The following is a 27,792-nucleotide window of genomic DNA, read 5'->3' on the forward strand; positions in this document are numbered from 1 at the left end:
GCCTGCCAGCCCGAGTCTGCAACACAGACTCAGCCCACAGCCACTTCCTCGGCTTCCTAACAGAACACAAAACATCCTGTGGTGACAACAATGTTGGGCTGCAGTGAGAGGCCAACCAATGTATGGTTGAGCCAGCGTGGTGTAGTGGTTAGAGTGCTGGACTAGGACTGGGGAGACCCGAGTTCAAATCCCCATTCAGCCAGGAGACTTGCTGGGTGACTCTGGGCCAGTCACTTCTCTCTCAGCCTAACCTGCTTCACAGGGTTGTTGTGAGGAGAAACTCAAGTATGTAGTACACCGTTCTGGTCTCTTTGGAGAAAGAGCGGGATGTAAATGTAATAAATAAATGTAGGGATGCATGAGAAGTACCCCTTGACATCAAAGGAGCACCAGTGGGAAGGGGAGTCATGGGGAAACCAAAAGCTGTTTTATTTGTGTCTCCCAAGCTTTCTCAGCTTTTTAAGATTGCCTGTTTTAATTTTATGGTTGTTTTAAAACTGTCGATTTGTTTTAACTTTTGTATGTGTTTTAACTGTTTTATGTTATCCGCCCAGAGATGAAAGTTTGGGCGGTATATAAGTTTTTAAAAGAAAGAAAGAAAGAAAGAAAGAAAGAAAGAAAGAAAGAAAGAAAGAAAGAAAGAGAGAAGGGGGGGGAGAGAACTAACAGCCCAAACTCAAGACCTTAGACTGAGCGAAGGCTCGGAAGACGGGCACCAGCTCCTCATCCTCGAAGTGCTCTGCCCACCGAATGGCCACGTTCAGGATGTGGATGGGCTCCTCGCGGACATTCTGGAAAGCAGGACATGATCAGGCCCAGCCCTCAAAAGCAGCCCATCTGGGGAGAAGCCGCCGCCGCCGCCGCCGCCGGGAGCCTCCTCAGCCTCACCTTGCTGTCGTCGTCCTCGTCATAGAGCGTGGCCCTCACCTCGCTGAACAAGGGGCTCTCCGAGGGAGGGTCGGCAAAGCAGGAGATCACCTCGTCAAAGTTTCTGCCCCGCAACGAGAAAAGGGACAGATGTGCCCATGTGGGGTGGGGAGGAGGAGTCTTGATCGTGAAGAGTCCCATCTAAGTCTTGGTGTCTGGACCACTAAGAGGGCCTAAGAAGGGCCCTGCTGGGTCAGGCCCAAGGAGGCCCCCCTAGCCTAGCCTCCTGTTTCCCACAGTGGCCCAGCAGATGCTTCCGGGGAGCCCACAGGCAGGAGAGGAAGGCCTGCCCTCTCTCCTGCTGCTGCTCCCCTGCAACTGGGGTTGAGAGGCATCTTGCTTCTGAGCCTGGAGGTGGCCCAGAGCCATCAGGACTAGTAGCCACTGACCTGTCCTCCATGGATTTCTCTAAGCCCCTTTTAAAGCCATCCAAGCTAGTGGCCATCACCACATCCTGTGGCAGAGAATCCCCTAGATTATTTATGCGCTATGCAACAAAGTACTTCCTTTTGTTGGTCCCTGATTTCCGGGCCTTCAGTTCCATGGGGTGACCCCTGGTGCTAGCGTGGTGAGAGAGAGAGAGAAAGTTCCCTCTCTCCCCACACCATGCATCATTTTATAAACCTCCACCACGTCTCCCTTGAGTCACCTTTTTTCTAAACTAAAGAGCCCCAGACATCGAACCCGAGCCTTACCTCAGAGGAGCGACTGTCCAATGGTTTACAGTGGGGTCATTGTACAGTGGGAACCAAGCTCAAGTTGAAGCCATTGGGGCTGGGAATGAGGGGAGGGGCCGTCCAGCAACATCTGGGGAGCCCAGCTGGAGAACCCCTGATTTACAGGGACGTGCGACGGGAGAAAGCCGGGCCTTTGGAACCCGACATTTGGGCCGCCAACTTAAGGCAGTCGCTCCTTCCCAAGAGGTGGTCTTAGGAGGAGTAACATGAAGACCTCAGCATCCTGCATACACTAGTTCACAAGGCAGGACGGAGACCTCCTCCTCCTCCTCCTCCCCCTCCTCCAGTTCCGTTGCAATGAACAGGAGCTGCAGGTCCCAGCCGGGTCACCTCGGCCGCAGATGAAACGCTGCTGCTGCTGCTGCTTCGGGTAAGCGCGTGCTAAGCCACCACTGCAACTCCTTCCCCCCACGGACATCCGGAGCCCTCGGGGTCTCCTCCCTGCCCTCCTCCCAAGAAGTCGCCCACCTACCTGGCGAAGTCTTCAAACCTGTCGAAAGCCACCATCGCGCCCATCCTCTGGCAGAGAGGGGAGAAGCCGCTGTCCATGAAGAGTTCGGTGCTGTGCCGGGCCAAGTCGGGATTCGAGATGCTGACTGCCACAGACATCCTGCGGGCAAAACGGAGGACAGGGGAAGGAAGGGGCAACTTCAGCTGGAGACACACACAGACGCCAGAAGGCTTGAGGACTTCAAGCACGGTTCTCACGCTTGGGTTCCCAGAGGCTGCTGGACTACAACTCCCACCATCCCCAGCCAACAACTTTGCCTTTGCCAGGCTGCGGCTTTGCAGTGGTGCCCGACCCAGGTCTATCAAGCGTCCACCTTGGCCCCTTCTCTCCAGCCTTTTCTGCTTCTACTACCACTTGCTTACTACTACTACTACTACTACTACCACCACTGTTTTGCTTAGCATGCTGGAGGTTAATGGGTCGGCGTTCAAATCCACTGGTATTAGAAGCTCTAGATTACGGCAGAAAATGGAAAAAATAAAAGTGGGGACTGGAGCCGGGGGGGGCAGGGAGGAATGCAGAAAGCATTTCCAAGGGCCTCACAAGCATCAGCGTAAGCAGCAGGGCTTAAGCACTAGAAAGAAGCCTGGAGATATCTATCTATCTCGAGAGAGAGAGAGATGCCCCTGCTAACTGGGCCAAGAGGCACCTTTTAACGTGGTGATTCTGTTTATTTAGCAGGGGGAGAGTAACTGGCCCTCTCCACCCCCAGCACAACACCCCTCCAGTGGCTGTTGCTGGTGTCTGTCTGATGTTTCTTTTTAGATTGTGAGCCCTTTGGGGACAGGGAGCCTTTTTATTTATTTATTATTTCTCCATGTAAACTGCTCTGGGAACTTTTTTTTGTTGAAAAGCGGTATATAAATATTTGTTGTTGTTGTAGTAGTATCTGGGCTAGGTGGCAAGGGTATATTTACACAGCCATTGGGAAGTTGGCCCAGCCCTGAAACCACGAGTGCTGGACGGGATATCCTCCCCGTCTGCCTCCACGGGGTTTCCGTGCCGGCTTCCCTGCTGGGACTGAGCACGCAATTTTTGGTCTCTCTCCTCTCTGGTCACAGCATTCGGACAGAGAAGCCCCGCGCTGCCTCTCTTCACGCCTGCTGCAGGGCAGATTTGCTAGCCAACGGAGAAGGAAGGGATTGGGGCGGCAGCAGCAGCAGCAGGAGACGGCAGCAACCAGGCAGGTACAGCAGCGCTCTTGCTGATTTGCAGAGGGAGGGAGGGAGGGATGCTATCATGCTGCAGAAAGAAAAGCATTTGACACTACCTGCTCAGGGCGGGGCTGCTCCCTCTGAAAGAACAGATGGACAGGTGAAGTGGCCTATCCTGAGCCAGGCCCACTGGGTCTATCCCGCCCAGTACTGTGGCAGCGCCCCCCCCCGCCCCCCGGGGCTCAGGTAGAGAGGATCTTTCCCAAGACCTGCTGTTCACTTCCTTTGGACTGGGGGGGCCAAGGACTGGATCTGGGACCTTCTGCACCCCAAACTGGTGCCCTCCTCTGAGCTACACCCCACACCAGATTTTACTCAGACTCATGAGCCCACAGCTGCACTGCAACATGGAACGCAGAGTCTTTAAACTGTGCAGGCACCATCCACCTGGGCTGCAAGTCTCACGGCAGCATGGGCTTTGCGACCTTTCAGCGGTCTAAACCAGGAAGGGCTGGGCGAAGGCCTTGGCCATCACCTCTGTGAACGCAGTTGCCTCGGACGGAGCCAGCCCCTTGGCCCCCCAGCTCAGCCGTGCCGACACTGACTGGCAGCGGCTCTCCAGAGCTCCTTCCCCAGCCCTGCCCGGAGGAGATGCTGCCAGGGACTGAGCCCGGGACCTCCAGCGGGCAAAGCCGAGCCTCCAACGCCGAGCGACGCCTCCCGGCTGTCTTTGCCGGGAGGTGTGGGAGGGCCCCCGAGGGGCAGGCAGGGCAAGCTCACGGGGGCCGCACTTGCCTGTTTGGGTGGGACGAAGGCAGCATGAACTGGAACTCCACCAGGCAGGTGCCGTCCGTCAGCTGGCGGTGTTGCAGGCTGTTCAGCTCGTAGGCAATGTAGGCCCGCCTCACGTACACCTGCGAAGGGACCCACAGCAAGTGCTGGGCAAGCCCTCCCTCCTTGCAGGTTTGGGGGGTGGGGGGGCTGGGCCGAAGCCCTCGCTGCTCCCCTTCCACAGACCCCTGCAAGCGGTCTCTAAGTATTGGCCGTGTCCGTTTTTTACCTCCAGGGCTGCCATGCGCACCACGTGGTTGGCGTGGTAGAAGAACGTGGGCAGGACGTCAAAGATGGTGGTTTCCGAGAGGATCAGTTTCTGGGCGGGACAGAGAGCGAGAAGCATCAGCCCACCTTCCAAACCGGCAGCTATGAAACCTCCGTGAGCGGGATCTCGCAGCAGAGCCCCTCCTGCAGGGTTTCCCTCCCTGGGGTCCCCAGATGTTGTTGGGCTGCAGCGCCCACCACGGCCGAGGTCACTGTGGCAGGGGATAATGGGAGTTGTCGTCCAGTAACATCAGGGGACCCGAGCTGGAGAAACCCCGACTTAACGAATACAACGTGGGAGCATGAATACAACCCATGGGGCTGGGGCTGCTTAGAGAGAATGGCTTCCTTTCCCACTGGAGGCGTTCGACTGCATCACAAGGCTAGCAAGACGCAACCTTTTGCATTGCTGTGGACGAGACTGGTCCCTGGCGGTGGCTACTGTTGCTCTTTGTGGGGCTTTGTGGGATCGGGGCAGGAAGCCACCCTTCTATACCTTTTGCAAGCTTTCTGGTTGCTGAAAAGCGGAATATAAACCTTTGAGGAACAGCTTGCCCTGCGAGTTGTTTACAGAGATAACGATTCACTGGCTACATGAGCTGGACTGTTGCCAAGCAGGGCTCACCTTGAGGTTTTCTGGGCAGAGCTGGTGGCCGTACATGTCGATGGTTGAGAGGAAAATAGACTCCACTTGGTTGTGCCGGAGCTCATAAGAAGGGAGGTGGGAGGCGATCAGCACCTGCGGACGGAAGGAGACGTCTTTGTGCACCAGCGGGGCGAGAGGAGGCCACCCCAGGGCGAGGCAAAGACTCTCTTCTCCAAAGAGCCCACAGCTTGGTCAAAATAAATGCTCCTGCTCCTCCTAATAAAACAGCTGTGCAGAAAACCCACACGGACCTGCCTGGCCCTCAGCGCCACCTTGGAGTGCTCCATTTTGCTAAGCTGTGTGAGCTCATTCAGGATGGCCATCAACTCATCCGTCAGGGTGGGGTCTCTGCCGCAAAGGTGATCCTACCCGCAAGAAGACAAATGGATGATGTCATTTCCCTGTTTTGGGGAGGGGCCAGTCACAGGGCCAGCAAACAATCATCAAGCCTAAGGAAGCGAGCGGCCCCCTCAGAGGAGCTGCAGTCTTCCGTGCTGCCGCCACAGGATGTCCCGCGTCCACCCCCCACACCCCGCGGAAAGCCGGTCTGGTGGCAGCAAGTAGGACTGGTCCCCATAGCTAAGCAGGGTCTGCCCTGGTTGCATCTGAAAGGGAGACTGGAAGTGTGAGCACTGGAAGATCTTCCACTCAGGGGATGATGGAGCCGCTCTGGGAAGAGCAGAAGGTCCCAAGTTCCCTCCCTGGCAGCATCTCCAAGACAGAGCAGAAAGCGACTCCTGCCTGCCACCTCGAAGAAGCCGCTGCCAGTCTGTGAAGACAATCCTGAGCCAGATGGACCGAGGGTCCGACTTGGTATATGGCAGCTTCCTAGGTCCACCCCCCCCCGCTCCGCCTTGCCTCGAGAGTTCCGCGGCTCGCTTCTTCGGTCTCTGGCTTGCTCCCCTCTACTCACAATCAGCATGGTCACCAAGAGGTTCTTCTTGGCCACTTGGGCATGGGAGAAAATGCATTCAAGGACTGGGGTCATGTTGGGCATGAACTGCTCCCGCAAGTGGATCACACATTTGTCGTAGTGAGCTGAAAGGCAAGCGGGAAATGGCGAGGAGGAGCCTTCACTCCCGAAGACACCCACCTCAGGGCTCCAAACGCCCACCCTACCTTGCTGGAACTGGGTCTCCACCTGCAAATAGCGCCTCAATAAATCCAACACCACAGATTTCATGTGGCCTTGGATGCCGCTGCGGTACCTATTGGGAGGACACACAAGAAGGTGTGACCACCGGAGGGAGGGTCAACACCTCCCCGGGCAGAGGCTGGCCTCTCCCTGCAACCTCTCCCCAAACCCTCCAGCCACTGACTGAGCTGCTGAGCTGTCACGGAATATTCACCAACACTCTCCACTGCCCAGGAGGGTCTTCGGCACAGCCAGCCTTGAGGAACGCAGCATGTGAAAGGTCCATTTGGCTGAGGAGGCCCAAGGAAAACCCCTCGCAGCCTGGGCTAGGAGGCTCTGGGAGTCCTCTGTGGGGGTGGGGGGGTGGGCAGCTTCTCACCCCAAGTTACCTCTGCACCAGCTGCATGATGCTCTGGGTGTTCATGAAGAAGACCTCCCGGTCGGCTTTCCGCTGCAGAGTGGCCGCATGGCTGTCCAAGATGCTGGCAATCTGGAGGCAGAAGGAAAAGAAGGGAAGAAAGCAAACCCAAACGGTGGACATTTCCCCTTCTAAAATACTGGAAAGCAAACAGTCCTCTGAAATCCAGAGAGGCCTATCCTTAGGAACAGAGCAGGGCATATCGCTGCAAAAGCCTTTATAAAGAGGTTTGCAAAACTCACTGACCCCGAGAAGATTGGACAAGCCCACCTGCCCACAGAGCACTGGTTATCTAACTGCAGTTTAGCTTGGAGGTTCCCAACCTTGGGTGCCCAGAAGCTGGACTACAACACCCACCATCCCCTGCCACGATGGCCACTGTTGCAGGGGGTTATAGGAGTTGTAGTCCAGCCCAGTCTGGATTACTGCAAACAAGCCTCCGGTTCACACACTCTCCTGCCCCCTCCCCACCTCCCGTCAGAAGCCCCCCTGGTGCAGTTCTTGCCACAGCCCTCACCTGCTGGCTGGGGAACTGGCAGAGGACAGAGGTGATGTTGCTGGCGTACTGAGCCATCACCTTCCGGATCGACTTCTCCACCGACAGGGGGATCCGGCTCGCAATGCTCGTCATGATCTCCTGCAGCTCCAGAAGGGGAAGGGAGGGGTCCCGGAGGGTCTTCATCAGCTTGCAGACCCACTCTTTGATCTGCGCCCAACAGAGCAGCAGCAGTTAGCAGGGGCCGTGCCTGATCTCGCAGAAGAGCCACAGGCTGACGATGGCCGGGGGGGGGGGGCGGATAACGTTGGGACGCAGCCCCGCAGCAGCCGGGGAGGGGTGTGAGTGTGTGGGGGGGTGTGGGCCGGAAACCCCCAGGTTGAATCTCCAGGGAAAAGGCATCTTGGAGCCTCACCAGCTCTGCCTGAATCCCCAGGGAGATGCCCTCCCACAGAGGAGAGGATCAGCAAGCCAGACCGCTAACATCCAGCAGCCCGGCCAGGGGGCAAAAGGTGCAGTCAGGGGCCTGACCCACCCTCTCGCTTTGCTCTCCAGGGAGGGGGAAGGGGTAAAGAGCAGGCTGTCATGCAGCTGGGGGGCGGGGCGGGGGGGGGGAGGCCCAAGGACCTCTGTCCCACGGCCAGCCCTTGTTCAATTGTGGCCAGACCAGGCTAGGTCGGGCAATTCTGGCCCTGAGAAGTATCTATCTCAATATTGTATGTCCTAGAGTCCCCCCAGTATTTCTCTTAAAAAGTAAAACTGGCTCCCCCCCTCCCCCCAGTCAGGGGCTCTCAAGTTTGGATCCCAGACGGTGCTGGACTACAACTCCCACCAGCCCCAGCTGCAAGGAGGGCCTACAGCCCGTTGGGATGCTGGGAGTTGTAGTCCAGCGAATTCTGGGGACCTAAGCTTGAGAGCCCCACTTCGAAGCGTTTCCAGCAGGCTTCGCGCTCTGGAAGGAGCCCCAACCACGACCACGGAAGTCTCTACCTTGGTGCCGAAATAGGGCTCGGGCAGGCAGTATCCATTCATGACATTGGTGAGGCTCTCGAGCACGTTGTGGAAGACCTGGTGCAGCTTCTCGCCGAGGATGGGGAGGGGCTGTTGTGGGGGGAGCCCTCCTCTGTACAGCTGGGCCTGCGATGGGCGGCAGCCATTGGGATTCAGAGGGAAGAGGAGGATGGAAGCCAGACAACGACAACGACGACGACGACGACAGAGGAAATGTTTCGTTCGGAGCTGTACGAATCCGGCCTGCCCGCTCTTGCTGGACTAAACGGCAGCTCCCACAACCCCCAGCCAAGAGCCAGGGAGGATGGGAGTTGTAGTCCATCACCTGCAGGAGGGCCAGAGTGGGGAGGAAGAGCCCAGCGCGCCCGGCTTCCCCCCAGCAGCCTCCCCTCACTCACCAGGTGGACCTTGGTGGGGTCGTCCAGCTCCAGCCTGGCGAGGACGCAGCCCGTCTCCAGCAGCGTGCCCGGCCGCTTCACGTAGTGGAGGAGGCCAGACTCCTCCACGGCCAAGGTCACGACCATCTTCATCACCTGCCCAGAGAGAGTGGCAGCCGGTTACGCAGCCCAGCCACCTGCCCCACCGACTCCCTGGCCCTGCACACTTTCCACGTATCGGACCCGACACTGCACAGGTGAGGGAGCTGTACAGAATCCAGCCACACAGCTTCCACTTAAAAACACACACACACACACACTAGGTTTCTAGTCCTTATGGATTCCAGAACAGATATTGGCACTTGCCGAAGATCTCAGACGCTAGAACGGAGCAGTCAGTCAAACAGCCGCGAAGAATTGGCTTTCATTTTCTGGCGACTGTCCTGCTTCACTCCCTTTTCACAACTAGCAGAAATTTATTTATTTTTAGATTTCTAACCGCTCTTCCGCCAAGGAGACCAGAGCGGTGCACAGGGTTGTGTTTATATTCCTGACAACCCTTTGAGGTAGGCTAGATGAAGAGAGAAGTGACTGGCCCACATTTTCTACTATGCCGCATTGGCAAATGAGTGCCACCCGGCACCCAACGACAGTTGCCCGACTCGGGGATTACCTCGATTTCCGCATAGCTGTGGCCAGTGCAGACGTGTCCTCCGTCGTCCACCAGGTACTGCAGCAGCTTCCCAGCCGAGGGAGACCGGAGCAAGGTGGGGTCCTTCTCCTTTTCGAAGTCACAGGTTTTGTTGCCCACAGTGACCCGGTATCTGGAGGGGAAGAGAGAGGAGGAGGAGGAGGAAATGTCTCCGGACACTGCTTGACACCCACTGCGGAGAAGACCATGCATTTGTCCCATTAGCGCCAGGCTCTCAATCACCACACATTTGGGGAGGAGAGCTGGTCTTGCAGCCGTGAGCAGCCCCCTTTGCGAAGCAGGGCACACCTTGGTTTGCATTTGGATGGGAGACTACATGTGCGTGCTGTACGATATTCCCCTTAGTGGAAGAGCATCTGCTTTGCATGCAGAAGGTCCCCGGTTCCCTCCCTGGCAGCATCTCCAGAGAGGGCTGGGAAAGGAGACTCCTGCCTGAAACCTCGGAGAAGCCGCTGCCAGTCAGGGTAGGGAACACTGAACTAGAGGGACCAAGGGCCCGACTCAGTACGAAGCAGCTTCCACCGTTCCTAGAAGGAAAGCGAGCCGCCTACCGGTCCGCTTCTTCCTTCATGTACGTGGTGTAGCTGTTGCCGTCATAGGAGAGCAGAAGCCCTCCGTCATTCAGTCGGTGCACGTCGATCTCAATGTGGGTGTTGTTCATGATGACGACATAGGTAGTCAGGGACTGGCGGGCAACCTGTGCAAACCCCGCAGGAGGAAAGAAGAGAACTATTTGCCTCCCCGGGAAAAACGGGTCCCGGTTTCAAACATCGATGCAAAAGGAGAGAGGAATCCAAGCCAGCCCGGCCCCGGCCCCGCCGGCTGCTAGCGAGCGGTTTCCCATCCCTTTGCCGAGCAAGAGTGGAGGACCTCTTTGACAGCATTACCTTCAGAGCGTACTTCACGCCTTCGGAAATAAGTTCCGCGTCAACCATGTTGAGAAGAGAGGCTGCTGGCAGGACTTGGCCCCTGGAAGACGGACCCGGCCGATGAAGAGAACAACCTTTTGGGAAGACGGCTCGCAATCGGCCATGAACAGCACGCTTTAGAGCCGATATACGTAGTGGCGGTGACAGACACATTCTCCCTTGCTCCAGACAAGAGATTAAGACCACTTTAATGCCTAAGTAACATTTACTTCCCTCTTCAGAGCATTCAGAGCACTGTACATTACGACAGGGCACAACTATTCTGCCGTGTGTCAAATGGTGTCATTGACAGCTGTCAATGGCTTCACGCGCGCGGTCAAACCCTAGGGGCAGGAAGAGAGGAGGGTGCCGCTGCCACAGCCCTCCATGTGTCCACGTGGGGGGTGGGGGGACGCTTTACCTTTCCAAAGAATGCAGGAAGTCGTCCATACACGTCCGGAACAAGGCATCGGCCACGTTAAGTGCGCCGCAGACCACGCCCAGCATCGTGTCTGGCTTCTCTGCCTGCACAGCAGACACACAGGGTTACTTTCAACTCACTCCTCTTAGAGGAGCTCTGGGTGGCGTCTCTCACTGATCCATCACCCAGGGAAGTTTGGGCTAGCCCATCTGCCCCCAGCGCAAGTCAGCACCCTGGCAGCCTAACTGGGGCTCAAGGGTTCTCAAATGGGGGTCTCCACGTGTTGCTGGGCTACAACTGCCCTTGTGGCTGTGGCTGATGGGACTTGTAGTCCGCCATCATCTGGGGACCCAAGGCTGAAAACCCTTGGCTCACTAGCAGGATTTTGGCCCTGTTGGACATGACCTCTTTAGAGGTACTTCATGGTTTCCTGTTACCCAGCCCTAAAATGCTGGGCTGGGAAAGATCAGAGGGCAAGGGGCCCCCTCCACAAAGGTCTTGCCCTGCAGTTCAACGACCTGCACTTTTTCTGCAATCAGGTGGTCCAGCCAGCTGGTGTCGATCTCATTGCTCTGGAAACTCTCCGTCTCCAGGAGTTTGATGAGGTACTCGACGGTCGTCCGGAAGTCCCCTCGGATGGAGAGTTCTTTCAGAGCTACCACCAAGTTTCTGAAAGGCCAGACAGGCTGTTAAGGCCAGGTCCACAACTGGGAGGTGATTAAAAAACAAATCGAACTAGGCTCTTCCTAGGACCACCGAGGATGTGCCCTTTGCAGAAGAGGTTTAGCCTTGGTTTATCCAGACACACGAGCGGCTGGGTCCTTCCTAAAGCAACAGACCACCTCAGGCTGGAAGCAGACGCAGGAGCCGCTGCTGGAGCAGGAACCCTGCATTTCCTCCTCTTTGCAACACTTAGAAATCTAAACGTACGTTTGTTTTGAATTATTTCCATCCTGCATTTCTGCACCAAAATGCAAACAACAAACAAAATGTTCCCTATAAAACAACAACAAAAGCACAAAACCAGCAACAAAATGGAAACCAAAACCAAGTTCTTAAAAACATAAGAACTGCTATAAAATTAGCATAGAGTCGATATAAAACCAGTACAGATCTATCTGGTGTTATATTGACTTTATGCTAATTTTACAGCAATTTTAAAGAACAATTTTTAAGAACTTGCTTTTTCCATTTTGTTGCTGGTTTTGTGCTTAACACCAGTACAGGTCTATCACCACCTTAAGTGGCACAACAGGGAAATGGCTGACTAACCAGCAGAAGGTTGCTGGTTCGAATCCCCCCTGGTACTATATTGGGCAGCAGTGATATAGGAAGATGCTGACAGGCATCATCTCATACTGCACAGGAGGAGGCCATGGTAAAACCCCTCCTGGATTCTACCAAAGACAACCCCAGGGCTCTGTGGGAGCCAGGAGTCGAAACGACTTGACGGCACCCCCTCACCTTTACCTTACAGGTCTATCAGTGGCTACTAGTTGGTGGCTATAGGCCACCTCCAGCCTCAGAAGCCTCTGAATCCCAGTTGCATTCACCTCTGGCCTGTGGGCTTCCCAGAGGCATCTGGTGGGCCACTGTGGGAAACAGGATGCTGGACTAGAGAGGCCTTCTTGGGCCTGATCCAGCAGCAGGGCTGTTCTTATGTACACCCAGGGCTAAGTCAAAACGGTCAGGAAAACTCTCACCAGGACATGAATATGTCTTTGTTAACCTGACGACTTCCACTACGAATATTTATACACCACTTTTCAACCAACGTTCTCAATGTGGATGACACAGAAAGGTACATAACACAAAGGTCCCTGGTCCCCAAAGGTCTCACAAACGAAAAGAAACACAAGGCGGAAACCGGCAACGGCCACTGGGGGGATGCAGTGCTGGGGATGAACTGGGCCAGTTGCTCTCCCCTGGCGAAACGGAAGAGACGGACCCAACCTGACCTTTCTTCCAGGGAGCAGGATACCAGCTGCCACGTCTAGCTCTTGCCTCGGAGGCAAACACACCGCAAGGAGGGCTTGTCAACGCCCGTCTTTTCACCACTGGTTAAAGGCTGCAATACTTACGAAATGGCCTCCTCGCGGTTCTCGCCCCAGGAGAAGCAGTGTCCGAACTGGGAATCGGCAAACTCGTGCAGCCCGCCAGTGGCCGCCACGCTGAAGTATCCCCACACGTTTTTGCTGCTGCGGAAGTTCAGCTCCTGCACGGTGCCAGAGCTGGGCTTGAAGCCCTGAGACGCGGGACGACAGGCATGGGCGGAAGGAAGAGGGAAAGGCACAAAGGGGAGAGAGTTCTATTTACATTTATATCCCGCTCGTTCTCCAAGGAGCCCCGAGCAGTGCATGTGGTTATGTTAATCCTCACAACCACCCTGTGAGGGAGGCTAGGCTGAGAGAGAAGTGACTGGTCCTCCAGAGCCACCCGGTGAGTTTCACGGCTGAAGGGGGATTTGAACTCGGGTCTAACCACTACACCACCCAGGAGATTTCATGACTGCTGCTGGTCACTACCATTTCATTTGTATCAACTGTTTGAGATTCACAGTTCATAACTTTGGTCTTTAGTTTTGCATTAGGGTCTAAGCAGAACCTGAAGCGCCAAATCAGCATACAAGTCACAGCATTTTAGAGCTGGAAGGCATTTTGGAGATCGTCTAGGCCAACTCCTGCTCCGTGCAATAAACTGTTCACTTTCATTAAATAAGTGGTCTAATTACATTCACATAGGCAACTTCACTTACTTTGCATGATTCTCATCACACACGTGGGGCCTGGGAGTCCTTGATAAAGCAGTCTCCCCACACCGCTCCGCCTATAATGCCCCAGCCTCGATCATCTCCTTAAGTTAGGAATGGATACGTTCTGAATTCCACCAACTCACCTCATCCGGGTTCTCGCTGGTGATTCTCGCCGCAATCACGTGGCCCCTGGGCACAGGAACATTGCTAGGGTTCTCAAAGGAGATGGGGGAATCGACCCAAGGGGACTCCCCATAGAGGGCACGGATGTCCTTCATTCTGTGCAAGGGTACGCCCATGGCAATCTGAAAGCAAGAGCCAAACCAATGCAAACCAACAGGATTTCTTAAGACTCACAATGTTTTTGACAGATCTTGAGTAATATTGGACTTCTTTTAAAAATGGACATTCAGACCGAATTTATTGACTGTGGCTCTTTCTTCTTTCCAAGTGCTGTTTTAGACTTAATCTTAACTATGGTTAGCATCCTCATGTTAACCATGGTTAAGAGACGAGATGCAGGCTGAAGAACCGAGTTTTCCTCTCCTTCCTCCCTTGAATGAATTCTCTTCTATATCCTTAATCAGAATTAAGAACTCCATCTGCATCAACCACAACCTTGTTTGATGCTAATCCCGTGCCCACATAAACATGGTTTGCAACCCACTTCAAACCCTGGTTAAGGTGGAAATTGGCTGGATTTTAAAAGAATTTCTTTTGGTTTGGCACCTGCAAAAGTTTGACTTCTAGCTCGCCCAAGAACCCTCAGGAGTCTCTACCACCCATTACCCTCAAAGTACAAAAAATGGGTCTAGTTACATTTAAAATACCTGGAGTTGGGCAGCAGGCAAGTTAACATCCGCAATCATTTCTGTACAAGGGTGTTCCACTTGTAGGCGGGGGTTCAACTCTAGGAAGTGGAAACTGCCATCTTCACTGTAGAGATATTCAACTGTCCCTGCACTCACGTAGCCTACCATCTTGGCAAGGCGGACGGCACACTGGGTGGGGAAAAATAAGCCAAACAAAAACATGCAATGCCCTGTTAGCAGATCCACAGCTAAGGACACACGTACCATTCTTCCAGAAAACACCTCAAGACCATGTCAAAAATAAGCACATTTTCTTAAGAGCAGTAGGAGTCGTCTGAAACTTCCCTCCATATGCACAATACAAATGCACCTTTTTCTGTCCAAAGCAAGCTCCCAAAAAGCCATTCTGCACATTTTCAGCATAGTTCCGTTGGAATGTGGGGAGAGCTGACTGTTGGTAGTGCTTAATGGTCAGAGTCCATGCCACGACTAACTCACCTTCTTCTCCATCATTCAGAGCAGTTCTGCAAATGGTTTTTGTGCATTGTTTTAAATAAGGTGAATGATGCATGTGTCACAAAATGTCTATTCTGCTTTTCACCAAGACTGCCTTCAATCGGACTGACAGTTCCCAGTCCACTTGTGGAAAGAGATCTGGTGCCCATACCTGCTCCATGTAATCAAACACGGAGGGAGGAGCCACCGTTGCTGGGGCCTCTTCGATGATTTTTTGGTGCCTTCTCTGGATGGAGCAATCCCGACTGAACAGTGAAACGGCATTCCCGTACTGATCAGCTAAGACTTGGACTTCAAGATGGCGGGCGTGTTCCAAGAACTTCATCACAAAAATAGGAGAACCCGGAGCTTCGCTCTGCACCTGTTGGACAGCAGACAGGTCTGAGGAAAAATGAAACTGTAACTTGACTGCCAAATATCAACTTTAATAATGGTACCCAAGGCATTTGTTGATTTAAACTTTACAATTTGGGGGGAGTTGGCTAAAGAATGGGGTATAATTACTAGCTAAAAATGGGGTATAATTATATAATTATGGGGCATACATAGTAGGGTTGATCAAAAATTGCAGATTAATCAGACTATACTTTTTTTTAAAAAGACCTAGATAAATCAGTTCTCATAATTGTCAGGAACCAGAAGACTCTGCAGAGCAATGGGAGGACTCTTTCTGTGGGCTGCCGGCTTCGCCATAAGTGAGTTCCTGAATCCAATCTACCTCAGGTGGTTCTGTAAGGACTTAAGGATGTGGGGAAACTGTAGGAGCAAGTTTTTATCTGTACAAAATGAAGAAGGCAGGAAAACGAGCAAGAGAACAAAAATCCACCCCCGTGTGTGTGTGTGTGTGTGTGTGTGTACTTGTCTAAAGCGGGCAGGGAACTCCTCAGCTCCATCTGCAATCCGAATCCCTTTGCCGCCACCGCCTTCCGAGGCCTTGATCATCACAGGATAGCCAATTTTCTCAGAAGCCTGAGGAGACAGTACAGGGAGAGAAAAAGGAGAAGGGTCGCTTTATAAACCTCGGCCATGTCCCCCGTTTGGTGGTATTTCGCCTTAACTACAAAGCCCCAGCTGCCTCTGAGCCGGCATCGAGGTCTAAGGGAGGGATCTGTGGTTACCTCCAAGCTTTCCTCCAGGTCCCTCACACAGCCCTGGCGGTACGTCTCCAGGGGAACGGTGATGGTTCTTGGATGTTCGTCCTCCACCTCAGCCCACTCAGCCACAAGACCTAGAAGGGTCCGCGTCAGAAAGCAGCTCAAGAAGTGGCCCTATTTCCAACAGGATGGAATTCCAAGGGAGGCCATCCTCCTCCACTCAGCTGAAGCCATGAGGACGCAGACAGTGAACCGTTTGCAGCAGGCTTCAGGGGAGACACGCAGCACTCACACGAGTTGCACTCTCCATTTTATTCCGCCACCATAGTTTGCCCAGACTGGAGATGGGACTCAGGAAAGCAGAAAATATTTCCAATCTCACACAGGCTGGCAAACCCTAGCAGAAAGGGACGCAAAGTTCTCTTACCAGTTCCGCTCCACGGCAGGGTGGGGATATGGACCGTCTGGGCCACAATGGTGGAAGCCACTTTGTCCCCCAGGGCCCACATGGCCTCACTTGGCGGGCCTGGAAGCAGAAAAGGTCACGAGGGGGATGAGTCTGGCAACGTGGAGCCCCAAAGGATGGCTGGCTAGTGAGCGAAGCCTCCGTTTGTGGGTCACACACATGCATGCACGCACACACACAGTATCTCCTGCTACATACAGCCGCCCTGGACTGTGCTGTTTTCTCTGGTGCACAGATGCAGGCATTCAAAGGCAGCGAAAGCACCTACCTAGAAAAGCTACTCCATGTTTGTGCAACAGTTCAGGCAGTTTGGGGTTTTCGGAAGCATGTCCCCAGCCAGCCCAGACAGCCTACAGGGAGGAAGGGGGTCACCAGATTAGCCACAGGAGGGCTGGGTGGCCTCTCTCAAGAACAGCACACCCAAAACAGAGATTTTGCAGTTTCATCACAGTCCACCTTACGGACAGCTGGGAATTCTGCCACCACCAAATTACCCATTTTGGAGATTTGCAAACTGTGTTTCAGGGAACCCTGAGGGGTCCTCAGAAGCTAAGCAAGGGCTCTCCAAGGAGAAGATCAGTCATGGCAGACAAATATTTCCCTCCTTGTCTTGACAGCTATGAATCTCCACGTGGAGCAACATTATGGCTAACACCGCACATGTACAAAGCGTTCATCACACAAGAACATTTCCCAGAATCCCTGGCAGCAGACCCAGATTCCATGGCCAATGCAAATGCTTCTCTGGCAACCCTAACATGTGGCTGTGGAGGGAGGAAGGGAGCTTGAAAACCAGTGGACCCATTTTTACAGCTCATTTTTAAACCAATAAATTGTAGCTGGGGATTATGGGAGTTGTCATCCAAAAACAGCTGGGGGCCTAAGTTGAGCAGGCCTGTTCTAGGAGAATAAGGAGGCTACGAGAGAGATACATGTTTGGGCCTTACCTGCACCGGAATTCTCTTTGAAATGTCCACAATCAACTCCACATTGGCATAGTTGTTATTGTTGGTTCCTCCAGGGACAGGCACGTACTGGTCCGCCATTTTGATGTACTCTAGAGGTTCAAGAGAGGAGAGTCATTCACTGTGCTGAGCGCAAACGTGCAAACCAGCCTCTTGCCTTCTCGCTCACCTGCGTTTGCCTTAAGATCTTCAGGTGTTACCATGACCACAAACCGAATTGCTCGTTCATTCCGGAACATTTCGTAGGCCCATCGGCGAATGGATCGCATGCACTTAACTGCGGCAATGCCATTGTTAGCAATCAGAACCTGAGGAGACAAAACCAGGAGGGTGGGATGGCAGTCGTCCTCATTATTTAAAATGCTTGCTTCTAGGAAGATGTGGGTCTGGTGAAGGGAAAGCACCAATCACCTACTCAAAAAAGAAGTGGGGGCAATCCAATTAAAGGATGCTTTTCAAAAGGAGATCATATCGTAGAACACAGATTTTATGTGAAGGGAAATCCCAAGTGCAATTGCTGGCATCTCCAGGTAGAAGAATCTCACGTGAAAGATCTCTGCCTAATGGACTAAAGAACCTTGTATCCAATTTTTTCCAAGGGGACAAAACTCATGAATTAAATACTACTACTGCTACTAATACTACTGATATTTATATACCACTCTTCAACAAAATTCTCAAAGTGGCTTACATAGAAAAATAAAAAATACATAAATCAGATGGCTCCCTGTCCCTAAAGGGCTCACAATCTAAAAAAGAAACATAAGGCAGACATCAGCAACAGCCACTGGAGGAATGCTGTGCTGGGGTTGGATAGGGCCAGTTACTCTCCCCCTGCTAAATAAAAGAGAATCACCACGTTAAAAGGTGCCTCTTTGCTCAGTGAGCAGGGGTCCTGCTGATAAGAGATCCAAATGTTTGCTTTTGAAGTTTGCATTTTATACAGAGAGAGAGATTCCAATGGCCCAGAAGAAAGCCACTCCGGACACAAAACGGGGCCACGGCCCAAGCACAGTGGAGCGGCCTTCTTCTCCAAGGCACCTTTTCAATGACGCGGTTCCCTCCAAAACGAGTGACAAATTCAGCGGGCGAAGCCACGGCGAAGTCCCTGTGGAGATCCAGCTTCCTGTGCTCACGGCCCTTCTTGACCAGGTGCATCCCTGACATGCTGGGTCTGGAAGGGAGAGGAAAGAGGACTGGGGAGTTCTTTTTAACTTTCAGTCAGAAGAGAGCTGGTCTGGTGGTGGGAGCCAGCAGGACTTGGTCCCCTTAAGCTAAGCAGGGTCCACCCTGGTTGCATATGAAAGGGAGACGATGTGTGAGCAGCACTGGAAGAGATTCCCCTCAAGGGATGGAGCTGTCGCTCTGGGAAGAGCATCTAGGTCCCGAGTCCCCTCCCTGGCAGCATCTCCAAGAGAGGGCTGAGAGCGACTCCTGCCTGCAACCTTGGAGAAGCCGCTGCCAGTCTGTGCAGACAATCCTGAGCTAGATAGACCAAGGGTCAGACTCAGTATATGGCACTTTCCTATGTTCCTAATGTGCCTGAAACAGTTAAATGTGAGCAGGCTTGCTAGGAAAAATGTTTGTAGTCTACGTTTTGAGGGTTTATTTACAAAGTTGCAGCACACAATACGCCGTCAGCACATTATCTCTCCAGTGTGGTGCAATGGCAAGAGAAACTGTCAACAGCTCCAAGGTTGGCAGTTGGAGATAAGCAAGACCCAAAATGCTTTTTTCTCTCCCTCTGGTTGTGTTCACCCACTAAACGTGACCGGCACGAGATAACAGACAGAAGAAAGAACGTCTTCACACAACATAGAATTAATGTATGAAATTCACTCCCACAATGGCTACTAGCCCTGGTGGCTAGAGGCCACCTCCGTGTTCAGAGGCAGGATGAGGCCTCTGAAACCCAGCTGCAGGGGAGCCACAGCAGGAGAGAGGAGGGCCTGCCCCTTTCAGCTCCTGCCTGTGGGCTTCCCAGAGGCATCTGGTGGGCCACTGTGGGCAACAGGAGGCTGGACTGAATGGGCCTTCTTGGGCCTGATCCAGCAGGGCGCTTCTTATGTGGCTGGCTGCCGATAGGTTTATGTTATTCTTACCGGCTGCCAATAAGTTTCCAGGCAAGATACAAGGTGCTGGTTATAACCTATAAAGCCCTAAATGGCTTGGGCCCTCCTGGGTATTGAAGGGAACGTCTTCTTCGTCATTAACCCCACCGCCCAGTGAGATCACCCGGAGAGCTCTCCCTGTAGTTGCCACCGGCTCGTCTTTTGGCTACTCAGGGACGGGCCTTCTCTATTGCTGCCCCGAAGCTTTGGAACCCACTTCCTGCTCAAATAAGAGCCTCCCCATCTCTGACCATTTAAAAAAAATCTTTAAATACACATCCGTTCACTCAGGCTTTTAATTAAATATCATTTTAATAGTTTTAATGCTGTTTTAAAATATAGTTTTAAGGTTTTGAATTGTAATGTTTAAACTTTTTGCTGTCATTTATTTTAAGCAATCTTTCAATTTCTCTGTTGTCATCATTGGTTTTAACTAATGCTTTAACTTTTCTGTTGTTTTTTGTTGCAAACTGCCCAGAGACGTAGGTTTTGGGCGGTATAGAAACAGGTTAAATAAAATAAACAAAATAAATGTTCTTATGCAAGATGCGGCCATAAGTATTTGCCCAGACAGCTCTAAAAAGGGGACAAGAGTGATACAATAACAACAACAAAATGTTGAACTTCCATGTCTAGAAGCAATATGCCTCCAACTACTAGATCAAAGTCATTCTCACTTTCACTTAATCCCACCTTCTGCATCCTGCTAAGAAAATAATTTCCACAGGCTAGGAAGCTCAAGGGCCATGCTTGCTTAAAATATAACTTATTCCTGCCAAAAGAAGATGCATTTGGAAGACCAAGGGAAACTGTGCTGAATGCATTCCAGTGATGCTCCCGGCAGCCCTTCACATTTAGAAGTTCGCCAAGGTCACCTTCGTTGTCTGCGCCCAGGAACCCTCAGGCACCTCTCTGCAGCTCCATTGTGTGTGGGAAGGTAGGCCAGCCCCATCCTTTGACGGAGGGAACAATGCAATTTCCCCCTCATATCAGGGGACACAAATAGCCAGGACCCTCAAAGAGGGGTCTCTGGGCCAAGCTCTACGGGGGTCTGCAGCTCTCCCTGTATTTCAAGCCACTGGGTCAGAAGGAGGCAGGGATGAGGCCGCCCTCCCAAACAACTGCAGGCAACCTCCCAGGTTGGCAGGGCGAGCACCATCTAGCTCATTTCTCAAAGTTTCTTCTCAGGCTCATTCAGAAGGAATGAAGTGTCAGAGTGTTCCAAAGGTTAACGAGACTCCTCATGGGGAGGGGGGAAACACACCCCCAGGGCAGGGGCCAGGGAAGGGCTAAGGGGGAACTGGCACCCCCCCCTCCCCAGGCGCGGGGGTCTTGGGTTTTCAAGCCAGCCACTGGCGCTCTGGCCCGGCTGCTTCTTCCCAGGGCAGGATGGAGCCCACCAGCCAGGCCGGAAACGGGGAGCCACGAAGAGGCTGCCGGGCGGGCTGCTTGCAAAGCCCCAGGGATGGGGAGCCAGCAGGGATGGGGAGACCAGGGCGGCGGCCGGGGGGGGCTGCAACTGGTGGCCTTGGGGGGGGGAAGAGGGGAGGGGGAAACGGCTCCTTGTGGGGCTGCCAACTGCCCCTCCTTTCCCTCCCCGGAGGGTCAAGGCGGGGGGGCGGCTCCACCCCCCCGTTTGGTTCTGCAGGAGGCAGCGGCGAAGGGAGCTCCCCCCGACCTGCCCGTGGTGGTGGCGGTGCTGGCGGCCCCGGGGGCTCGCTCGCTGGCTCGCCCGCCCCCTCCCCGCCGGCGGGGCTGCCCCCCCCCCCACTGACCTGCTGCTGCCCGGGGGGCTCTGGGGCCAGCCGGGCTCTGCTCCAGCTTCCTCGCCCATTCTGCAGCCAGCCAGCCAGCCAGCCCCCTCCCTCCTCCCTCCTCCCCGGGGGGGCCGGGCCCAGCAGGCAGCAGCCTCCGCTCCGCGGCTCCAGGGCAGCCCCCGCCCCCCGCGGCGCCGGCTTCCTCCTCCTCCTCCTCCTCCCCGGGCTGGGGGGCCGCAGAGCGCCGCCGCCGCCGCCGCCGCGGAGCCTCCCCCTCACGTGGCCTGGGCGAGGAGCGCGGCCGCCCTTCCCCGCCCTTGGACCGGCCGCGAGGAGGCGGCGGCGGCGGCGGCGGCGAGCCCAGCCCGGAGGAGCTGCTGCCGCCCGTGGCCAGAGGAGCAGCCCAGTCACTCGCCGGCTGGGGGCGGCCCCCCCTGCGCCCCGCCTGCCCCCCCCGCCCTTGCCTTTTTGTGGGGGGGGGGGGCGCAGTAGAAATGCCCCCCCCCACCCAGCCCGGAGGCGCGAAGATCGGCGGCCGCCTGGAGAGCCTCCCTGTCCGGGTCTCCTCCGAGTCTGGCTGCAACCCGCCGCCGCCAGAAACCGAGCGGAGGAGGAGGAGGAAGCTGCCGAGTCGGACGCCCGGCGGCCCCTCTAGCTCAGGATTGCCTGCACGGGCTGGCAGCGCCTTCCCCGCCGCTGCCCAGAGACGGGACCCCCAGCGGCAGCAGCCCCCCCCCCCCCGCCCCCGCCGGCTGGTTCTGCGTGGAGAGAGACCTGCTGAGCTGACTCCGGCTGGAGGGCTCCGAGATCTGGGGGCAGGCGAAGGTCATTGCCTCCGGCCGGGGGGGGGGGAGGCAGGCAAGAAGGTGGCAGTCCGCCTGGCTGCTTCAGGCATCCCCCCCCCCCCCGCCACACATACCCCCAGCGTGGCCCTGCTGCCCTGGGCAGGCCTCCGGCCACCTCCTCTGGCCACGCACAGTTCGCCAAGCGGGAACATGCAGCAGCCCTTTGCCCTCGGCCGGCTGTACAGTTGGCACCGCGCTTATCAGGCATCTTTATAGGCTAACGGCCGTTTGGGAAACAGCTAATTGAAGGGAAGTGGGAACCGATTTGATAGGGTTGTTTGCTTTTTCAGATGCACATTTGTTTTTAACGAATATTTACTGTTTGGGAAAAGTCGTCCAGACATTTACAAACCGCAACCTTTGGAATCAAAACAAACTGCGCCGGGGATGAAAGGAAAGTATCTAGCGGTGGAAGTGACAACTGGCTGACCCTCCCAGCCACCTGCAGACACAGCAGCTAAGCCCCTGCGTGGCCCGCAGAAGGTCCCAGCCTCAACCCCAGGCAGGCAGCATCACCAGGCAGGGCTGAGAAAGGCCCATGCTTACAATCTGCAGAGTTGCTGCCAGCCAGTGCAGGCAGTGCTGAGCCGGACAGACTAAGGGTCTGACTCGGGATCGGGCAGCTCCCTAGCTCTGTGTCATTTAGCGGTCAATATTTCATGCACCAGAACGCCAGTCTACCAGGGCGGCTGTGCAGGCAGCCACAGCAGCGCCCGTGCCGGTGGGCAGAGCTACTTTTGCTGGGAGCAGCCAGCAGGAGGTCGCAAGGTTGGAGCGGGCCCAGAGATAAGATTTTAAAAGCCCCCCCCCCCAGCTCAGCTCATGAAGTAAAGAAATCTTAAATGAGCCTGAATCGTGGTAACAAAATGCATAGTCATATATATAAAACACCTATGTGCCATAATAGGACATCACCCAAAATTATCTTTAAAAAGGTTTTGTAAATTGTGGACGATGCAAGTCATTTCATGGGACTCGAGAAAGAGATGCTGTTCTGGAAGCTCCAGGTCTTCACACTCCCATCAGTTTCAGAGGATGGATACAACACGGAAGGAAGCCGGGGGGGGCGTGGCTGGGGGAGTCAGTCATGTGACTTGTCTCTGGACCCCCCCCAAGACTGTGGGCCCCCAGACAACTGTCTCCCCTTGCCCTGTTATAGTGACGCCCCTGAAAGGCGGTGCAGCGCCTGGCCGTGGCGGCCCCACCCCGAGAGCGGCTGCAGCGTGTGCGGGGCGCCCGGCCGGTCCGTGTCACTCACCTCATCCTTGCCGCAGGCCGCTCCTCCAGCAGGGTGGCCAGAGAAGAGGGATCCGAGGAGGAGGAGGAGGATCCGATGCTGGCCAGGCTGCTCCTCCTCCTGCCGGCCAGCTTGAAGGAACCGGCCACCAGTTCGTCGTCGGAAGAGTTGTCTTCGAAGGAGCCCAGGACAAACTTGGCCATGGCCTGCCGCTTCCCTGGGGCCTGGCCGGCCTCCGGCTCTTCCCAGGAGTGGGACCTCCCCTGCCTCAGGGACGGGTTGGAGGCGGTCCGAGCGGCCGGGTTCAGAGGCCTCGCCGGATCAGCCGCCGGGGGCCCTGGGCACGGCACCGACACGTCCGAGCTGGACCGGCAGAGCGGGGGCTTGCGCTGGCAAGCGGGGTGCTCGGGCGGCTTCGGGGCACCGGCAGGGGCCCGGCTGCTTGGAGGCCAGGAGGGCGCTGCAGAGGTCTGGCCGGGTCCTGCTGGTGGAGGTTCTGTCCCAGAAGCCTCCAGGGGCGGACGGGAGTCTCCATGGGAAGGAAGCGCCTGAGTTTCCAAGGACGGCTGCTCTGGGGCAGAAAGCCGGGCCTCCCGTTTTCCCGAGTCGCCTGGTGGTGGGGAATCCGCCATCTTGGTCCAAACCAACCAGATCACAAGCAGCAAAGGCAGAAGTGCCAGCAGCACCATTCAGGAAGCCTGCAGAGAGAAGGATGCATAAGAACTTAAGCGCAGCCCTGCGGGATCAGGCCCAAGGAGGCCCATCTAGTCCAGCCTCCTGTTTCGCACAGTGGCCCACCAGATGCCTCTGGGAGCCACAGGCAGGAGTTGAAAGGGGCAGACCCTCCCTCCTGCTGTCACTCCCCTGCAACTGGTACTCAGAGTCATCCTGCCTTGGAGGCTGGAGGTGGCCTGTAGCCCTCCAACTAGTAGCCGTTGATAGACCTCTCCTCCATGAAGTTATCCCAACCCCTCTTCAAGCCATCCCGGTTGTTGGCTTTTTAAATCAATATTTATTGAGAGAAGGAAAACACACAAGATCCAGCCAATATTTTAACATTCAAGCGGGGGGGGGGCTCCTAGCAGCCTGGAGGTCATCATTGCTGAGCCCTGTCCACTACTGAGGTCGGGGCAGGGAAAGGCTCTCTTAACCCAACCCGCAAAGAAGCAGCACTACACTGGGCAATCTTTGTTTTATTCCCTGGATAAATTTCTAACCTTCTTACAACTTTTAAAAGGGCAGCCAAGACACACCTGTTCACCCAAGCTTCTAGTTAGATACTGTTTTAATTGTTTGCTGATTTTTAATAGTTTTAATGTTTTAAATTTTAAATTGTCATCATATTTTGACCTTTTTATTTGTTGTTTTTGTTTTGTTGTAAACCGTCCAGAGACTTGTGTTTTGGGCGGTATACACATATGTTAAATAATGATGATAAATAACCCACCTTTTCAAAAAGATTGTAACTTGCAAGACAGCAGCAACAACAAGATTAACACAGGTAAACAGGAAGACTCAGCAAAGATCAATCACAGCACTAATAGCAAAGAGACAACACAACATCTTGGAGGAAAAAGGACGGGGAACTCAGATCACCCCTCCCGCCTCTGCTGCCTGAGGTTTGTCAGAGTGGGCACTGGGTGCGCGGTCCCAGGGAGGGCTGCTCCCCAGCAGCTCCCCAGCTGACCTCGGAGAAGAGAAGAACCGGAACAGGTGGTCGCTGAGATATGGAGCGCCCCCTCCCCCCCTGCAAAAAAGAGAGCTAACTTTCAAGTTTTACATGATGTGTTTCCATTTAAGAGTGTTTCTAAAGCAGATCAGCTTACTGCAAGGTAACTGCTTCTGTTAGTCATTCTGGTCCCACAAGACCACCAGCTCTCCTCTCCTAAATTGTGAGAATCTCGTGGGGTGGGGTGGGGGTCATAGCAAACACCACACACCCAATAGCACCCTCAACTTCGCAAAACTGCTGTCAGAGATCTCCCCCACCCACCCTGTCTCTCTCACACACACAACCATCACCCTGTGGGAAAGGCCTCTTTTCTGTCACAACCAACCCAGCGGCCTCTCTGAGACCTCTGTCTGTGCTGGGTCCTCCTCCTGCTTGTACATGCTGCAGCTGTGCCAAGAGGGCCCTTTGGAAAGACAAGCTATTTTTATTCTGCAAAAACAGCACCCTGGCAACGGGCAGGCAGGCTGCCTGGCTGTGGTCCGGTGACACAACCCAAATATGAGGCCAGCCCCCGACGCCCTCACAGCCGAAGAGCAGAAGAGCTCATCTAAGCCTCGGGTGTCTTCAAAGGCACGTAAGTGGCACAATCACAGGGTCCCAAGTACGGAAGTGACCTCACTCCCCCGGCCAAGCAAAACTGAAGAATACCTGTACGTAGGAGAGATCCACAACACCATATACCTCTTTAGGAATGTAAAGGATGTGGACAAATCAGGATTCTGGGCTCACGTCTCACGAGAGAGAGGTGATGTCCCTTCTTGTGGTGTACAAAGGGACTCCCCATGATTGCCTCTGGTCAAACAGACATTGCAGGTTTAAAGTCTCTGAGCAAAATATAGTTTAAGTTGCCATGCCTTCCTAAAACATTTGAGGCAGAGCTCTTGGAACGGGTGGAAATGTTAAAGCTTTTTTTTTTTTTTTTTTTAAATACAGTTTAAGTGACATACCAAGAAACAGGCAGGTAGGGTGAACTGAGCTGGAGAAACATCATCTTTATATGCCTGTAAAGCCCAAAAATTACTGTTTCCTACAAGCCCTTTCCTTCCAGCCATTGGCTGACCTGCTGTGATGTCATGGAATACTGGTCAACTGCTGAGGAGGAGGAAGGCCACTGAATGTGGAGAGCCACATTAGCTTATGTCAGGAAGTTCTTTAGGAAGGAAACAAACAAGCCCACTCTCTAAAAAACTACCCTCCTGTTCCATGATGGATTGTAAAAACAACAAAGGAAAGTACCAGGAATGAAGGAACCTGGGACGATTATCAGCCCATCTGTCTTAAAATAGAGGAAAGGGATTGCTGACTAATGCATCCCAGCATTCCCAAACGACTTTAAGTACTCCCATGCTTCTTCAGACCTGTTTACACTACAGATTACGTGACTGCCCTGATTGGACCACATTGGTTTATTCCTTGCCACCAGCAGTGTCCCCTCTAAGGCGTGTGCATGTATGCGTGCACACACACACAAGTTTTTAAATGCCCGCTCAGTTACTTTTAGATCCTGCCCAGGCTGAATCAGGAAGGCCCCACTCCGAATGCCCATGGTGCGCGCACACTGCCTTGATACTGCCACCCAGAACAAAACTCATTCTGCACATAGATGAGAACAATTAGAGAGACCACTGGCCACCAGATCCCAACGTTTAACATCCCATCCCACTCCCTGAATTTCTGGACTAGCTTCATCCCTACTGCCACCAGACTTTAGACTGTAAGCGCCCTGGGGCAGAGCACCTGCCTTCTCTTCTCTAGCACACTCAAATGAATAACCACCAGACCAGAACTATTAGTTTCGCTCAACATTTGCTACTCACCAGTCCATTCACTCGACGGATCCCGCTGCAAGATCTACACTCTCGCTTTCCAGTCCGCAAGAGCTTGCAAACAGGCAGCCGGACTGCACAGAGAATGAACTTGGCAGCAGGCGCCGTGAAGAACATACACTCCAGATTAGCTAAGCTCCTGCAGGCCCGCCCCCCACCCCACCCAGAGCAGCCTCCTCAGTTGATTGTTAACATCGACAGTGCTGGAACAAAGTTAACAAGACAATCACAACACACAGGAAAAACAGAAGAGAGCTGATTCTAACACACCGGCTGCTCTTCCTCGAGAGAAGAACAAGAAGTTTGCACCCATGCAATGACATGGCAAGAAAGCAGCAAGGGGCTTCTGACAGCCTTTTAAACGTACTTTTAAACAATTATTATACAGCCACCCCAACTTTCCTAAGGAACTCAGGGTGGCCTATGTAGTTCCCCACTTAATCCTTTCAATCACCCTGTTGGGTAGATTAGACAGAGAGAGAGTGGCTGGCCAAACAAAGTTACTAAGAACCTAAGAACAGCCCTGCTGGATCAGGCCCAAGGAGACCCATCTAGTCCAGCATCTTGTTTCCCACAGTGGCCCACCAGATGCCTCTGGGGAGCCCACACGTGGATGAAGGCATCACTCTCTCTCCTGCTGCTGCTCCCCTGCAACTGGGATTCAGAGGCATCGTGCCTCTGAGGCTGGAGGTGGCCTATAGCCACCAGACAGTGTGTTTCATGGCTGAGTAGGAATTTGAACCCGGGCCTCTCCCCGACTTCAGTACTTTACCCACAGCACCACACTGGCTCTCACTTTAACTCCACGGAAAAGATCTGAACACACAGACCAAGCTGTACCTGTTTCAAAAAGTATGGCTGTGCAGTCAAGGTGCAGAGCATCTCTGCTTTCTGGGATTCTCGGATTTCATTTTGGTTCTGAGAGAGAAAGTTTCTAACCCTCATGGTTCCAAGGATAAACTTGAAAACACCTGCTGACATTTCAAGAGCCAGAGGGAGGCACTGAAATAGATTTCCAAGAAGCAGAGGACAGGGCTTCAGTGTCCTGTATGGATTCTTGCACTCCTCCCCTTATAATGAGCAGCAGCAGTTAGGCAGAGACGGAAGGATGTGTGGAATCAACTTTGC

General features: G+C 54.0%; 1 protein-coding gene across 6 annotated transcripts in view; it reads right to left on the bottom strand.

Annotated features, from left to right (window-relative positions):
* ACACB (acetyl-CoA carboxylase beta) overlaps positions 1-26,736 on the bottom strand; it is a 40,364-nt gene extending 13,628 nt beyond the window's left edge. Inside the window, exons 1-32 of one of the 6 annotated variants that reach the window (XM_053279883.1) lie at positions 26,656-26,728; positions 23,128-23,804; positions 18,198-18,330; positions 17,326-17,464; positions 17,139-17,248; positions 16,460-16,541; positions 16,153-16,251; positions 15,750-15,859; positions 15,490-15,600; positions 14,783-14,992; positions 14,134-14,304; positions 13,447-13,608; positions 12,633-12,796; positions 11,070-11,220; positions 10,552-10,655; positions 10,110-10,191; positions 9,774-9,919; positions 9,184-9,334; positions 8,532-8,666; positions 8,113-8,259; positions 7,144-7,332; positions 6,598-6,698; positions 6,193-6,281; positions 5,987-6,111; positions 5,325-5,438; positions 5,053-5,166; positions 4,390-4,479; positions 4,125-4,243; positions 3,446-3,469; positions 2,137-2,274; positions 889-991; positions 684-791 (exon numbers count right to left, since the gene is read on the bottom strand). In XM_053279883.1, the coding sequence (XP_053135858.1) occupies positions 684-791; positions 889-991; positions 2,137-2,274; positions 3,446-3,469; positions 4,125-4,243; positions 4,390-4,479; positions 5,053-5,166; positions 5,325-5,438; positions 5,987-6,111; positions 6,193-6,281; positions 6,598-6,698; positions 7,144-7,332; positions 8,113-8,259; positions 8,532-8,666; positions 9,184-9,334; positions 9,774-9,919; positions 10,110-10,191; positions 10,552-10,655; positions 11,070-11,220; positions 12,633-12,796; positions 13,447-13,608; positions 14,134-14,304; positions 14,783-14,992; positions 15,490-15,600; positions 15,750-15,859; positions 16,153-16,251; positions 16,460-16,541; positions 17,139-17,248; positions 17,326-17,464; positions 18,198-18,330; positions 23,128-23,795 (4,389 nt within the window). In that variant the 5' untranslated portion in view covers positions 23,796-23,804; positions 26,656-26,728. Of the gene's footprint in view, positions 1-683; positions 792-888; positions 992-2,136; positions 2,275-3,445; positions 3,470-4,124; positions 4,244-4,389; positions 4,480-5,052; positions 5,167-5,324; positions 5,439-5,986; positions 6,282-6,587; positions 6,699-7,143; positions 7,333-8,112; positions 8,260-8,531; positions 8,667-9,183; positions 9,335-9,773; positions 9,920-10,109; positions 10,192-10,551; positions 10,656-11,069; positions 11,221-12,632; positions 12,797-13,446; positions 13,609-14,133; positions 14,305-14,782; positions 14,993-15,489; positions 15,601-15,749; positions 15,860-16,152; positions 16,252-16,459; positions 16,542-17,138; positions 17,249-17,325; positions 17,465-18,197; positions 18,331-21,042; positions 21,302-23,127; positions 23,805-26,655 lie in introns of those variants that run through there. The other 5 variants (XM_053279886.1, XM_053279884.1, XM_053279882.1 and 2 more) reach the window with 5 other exon arrangements.
* Between the last annotated feature and the right edge of the window lie 1,056 nt (positions 26,737-27,792).

This window comes from Hemicordylus capensis, chromosome 15 (assembly GCF_027244095.1).
Source record: "Hemicordylus capensis ecotype Gifberg chromosome 15, rHemCap1.1.pri, whole genome shotgun sequence".
Taxonomy (NCBI): Eukaryota; Metazoa; Chordata; class Lepidosauria; order Squamata; family Cordylidae; genus Hemicordylus; species Hemicordylus capensis.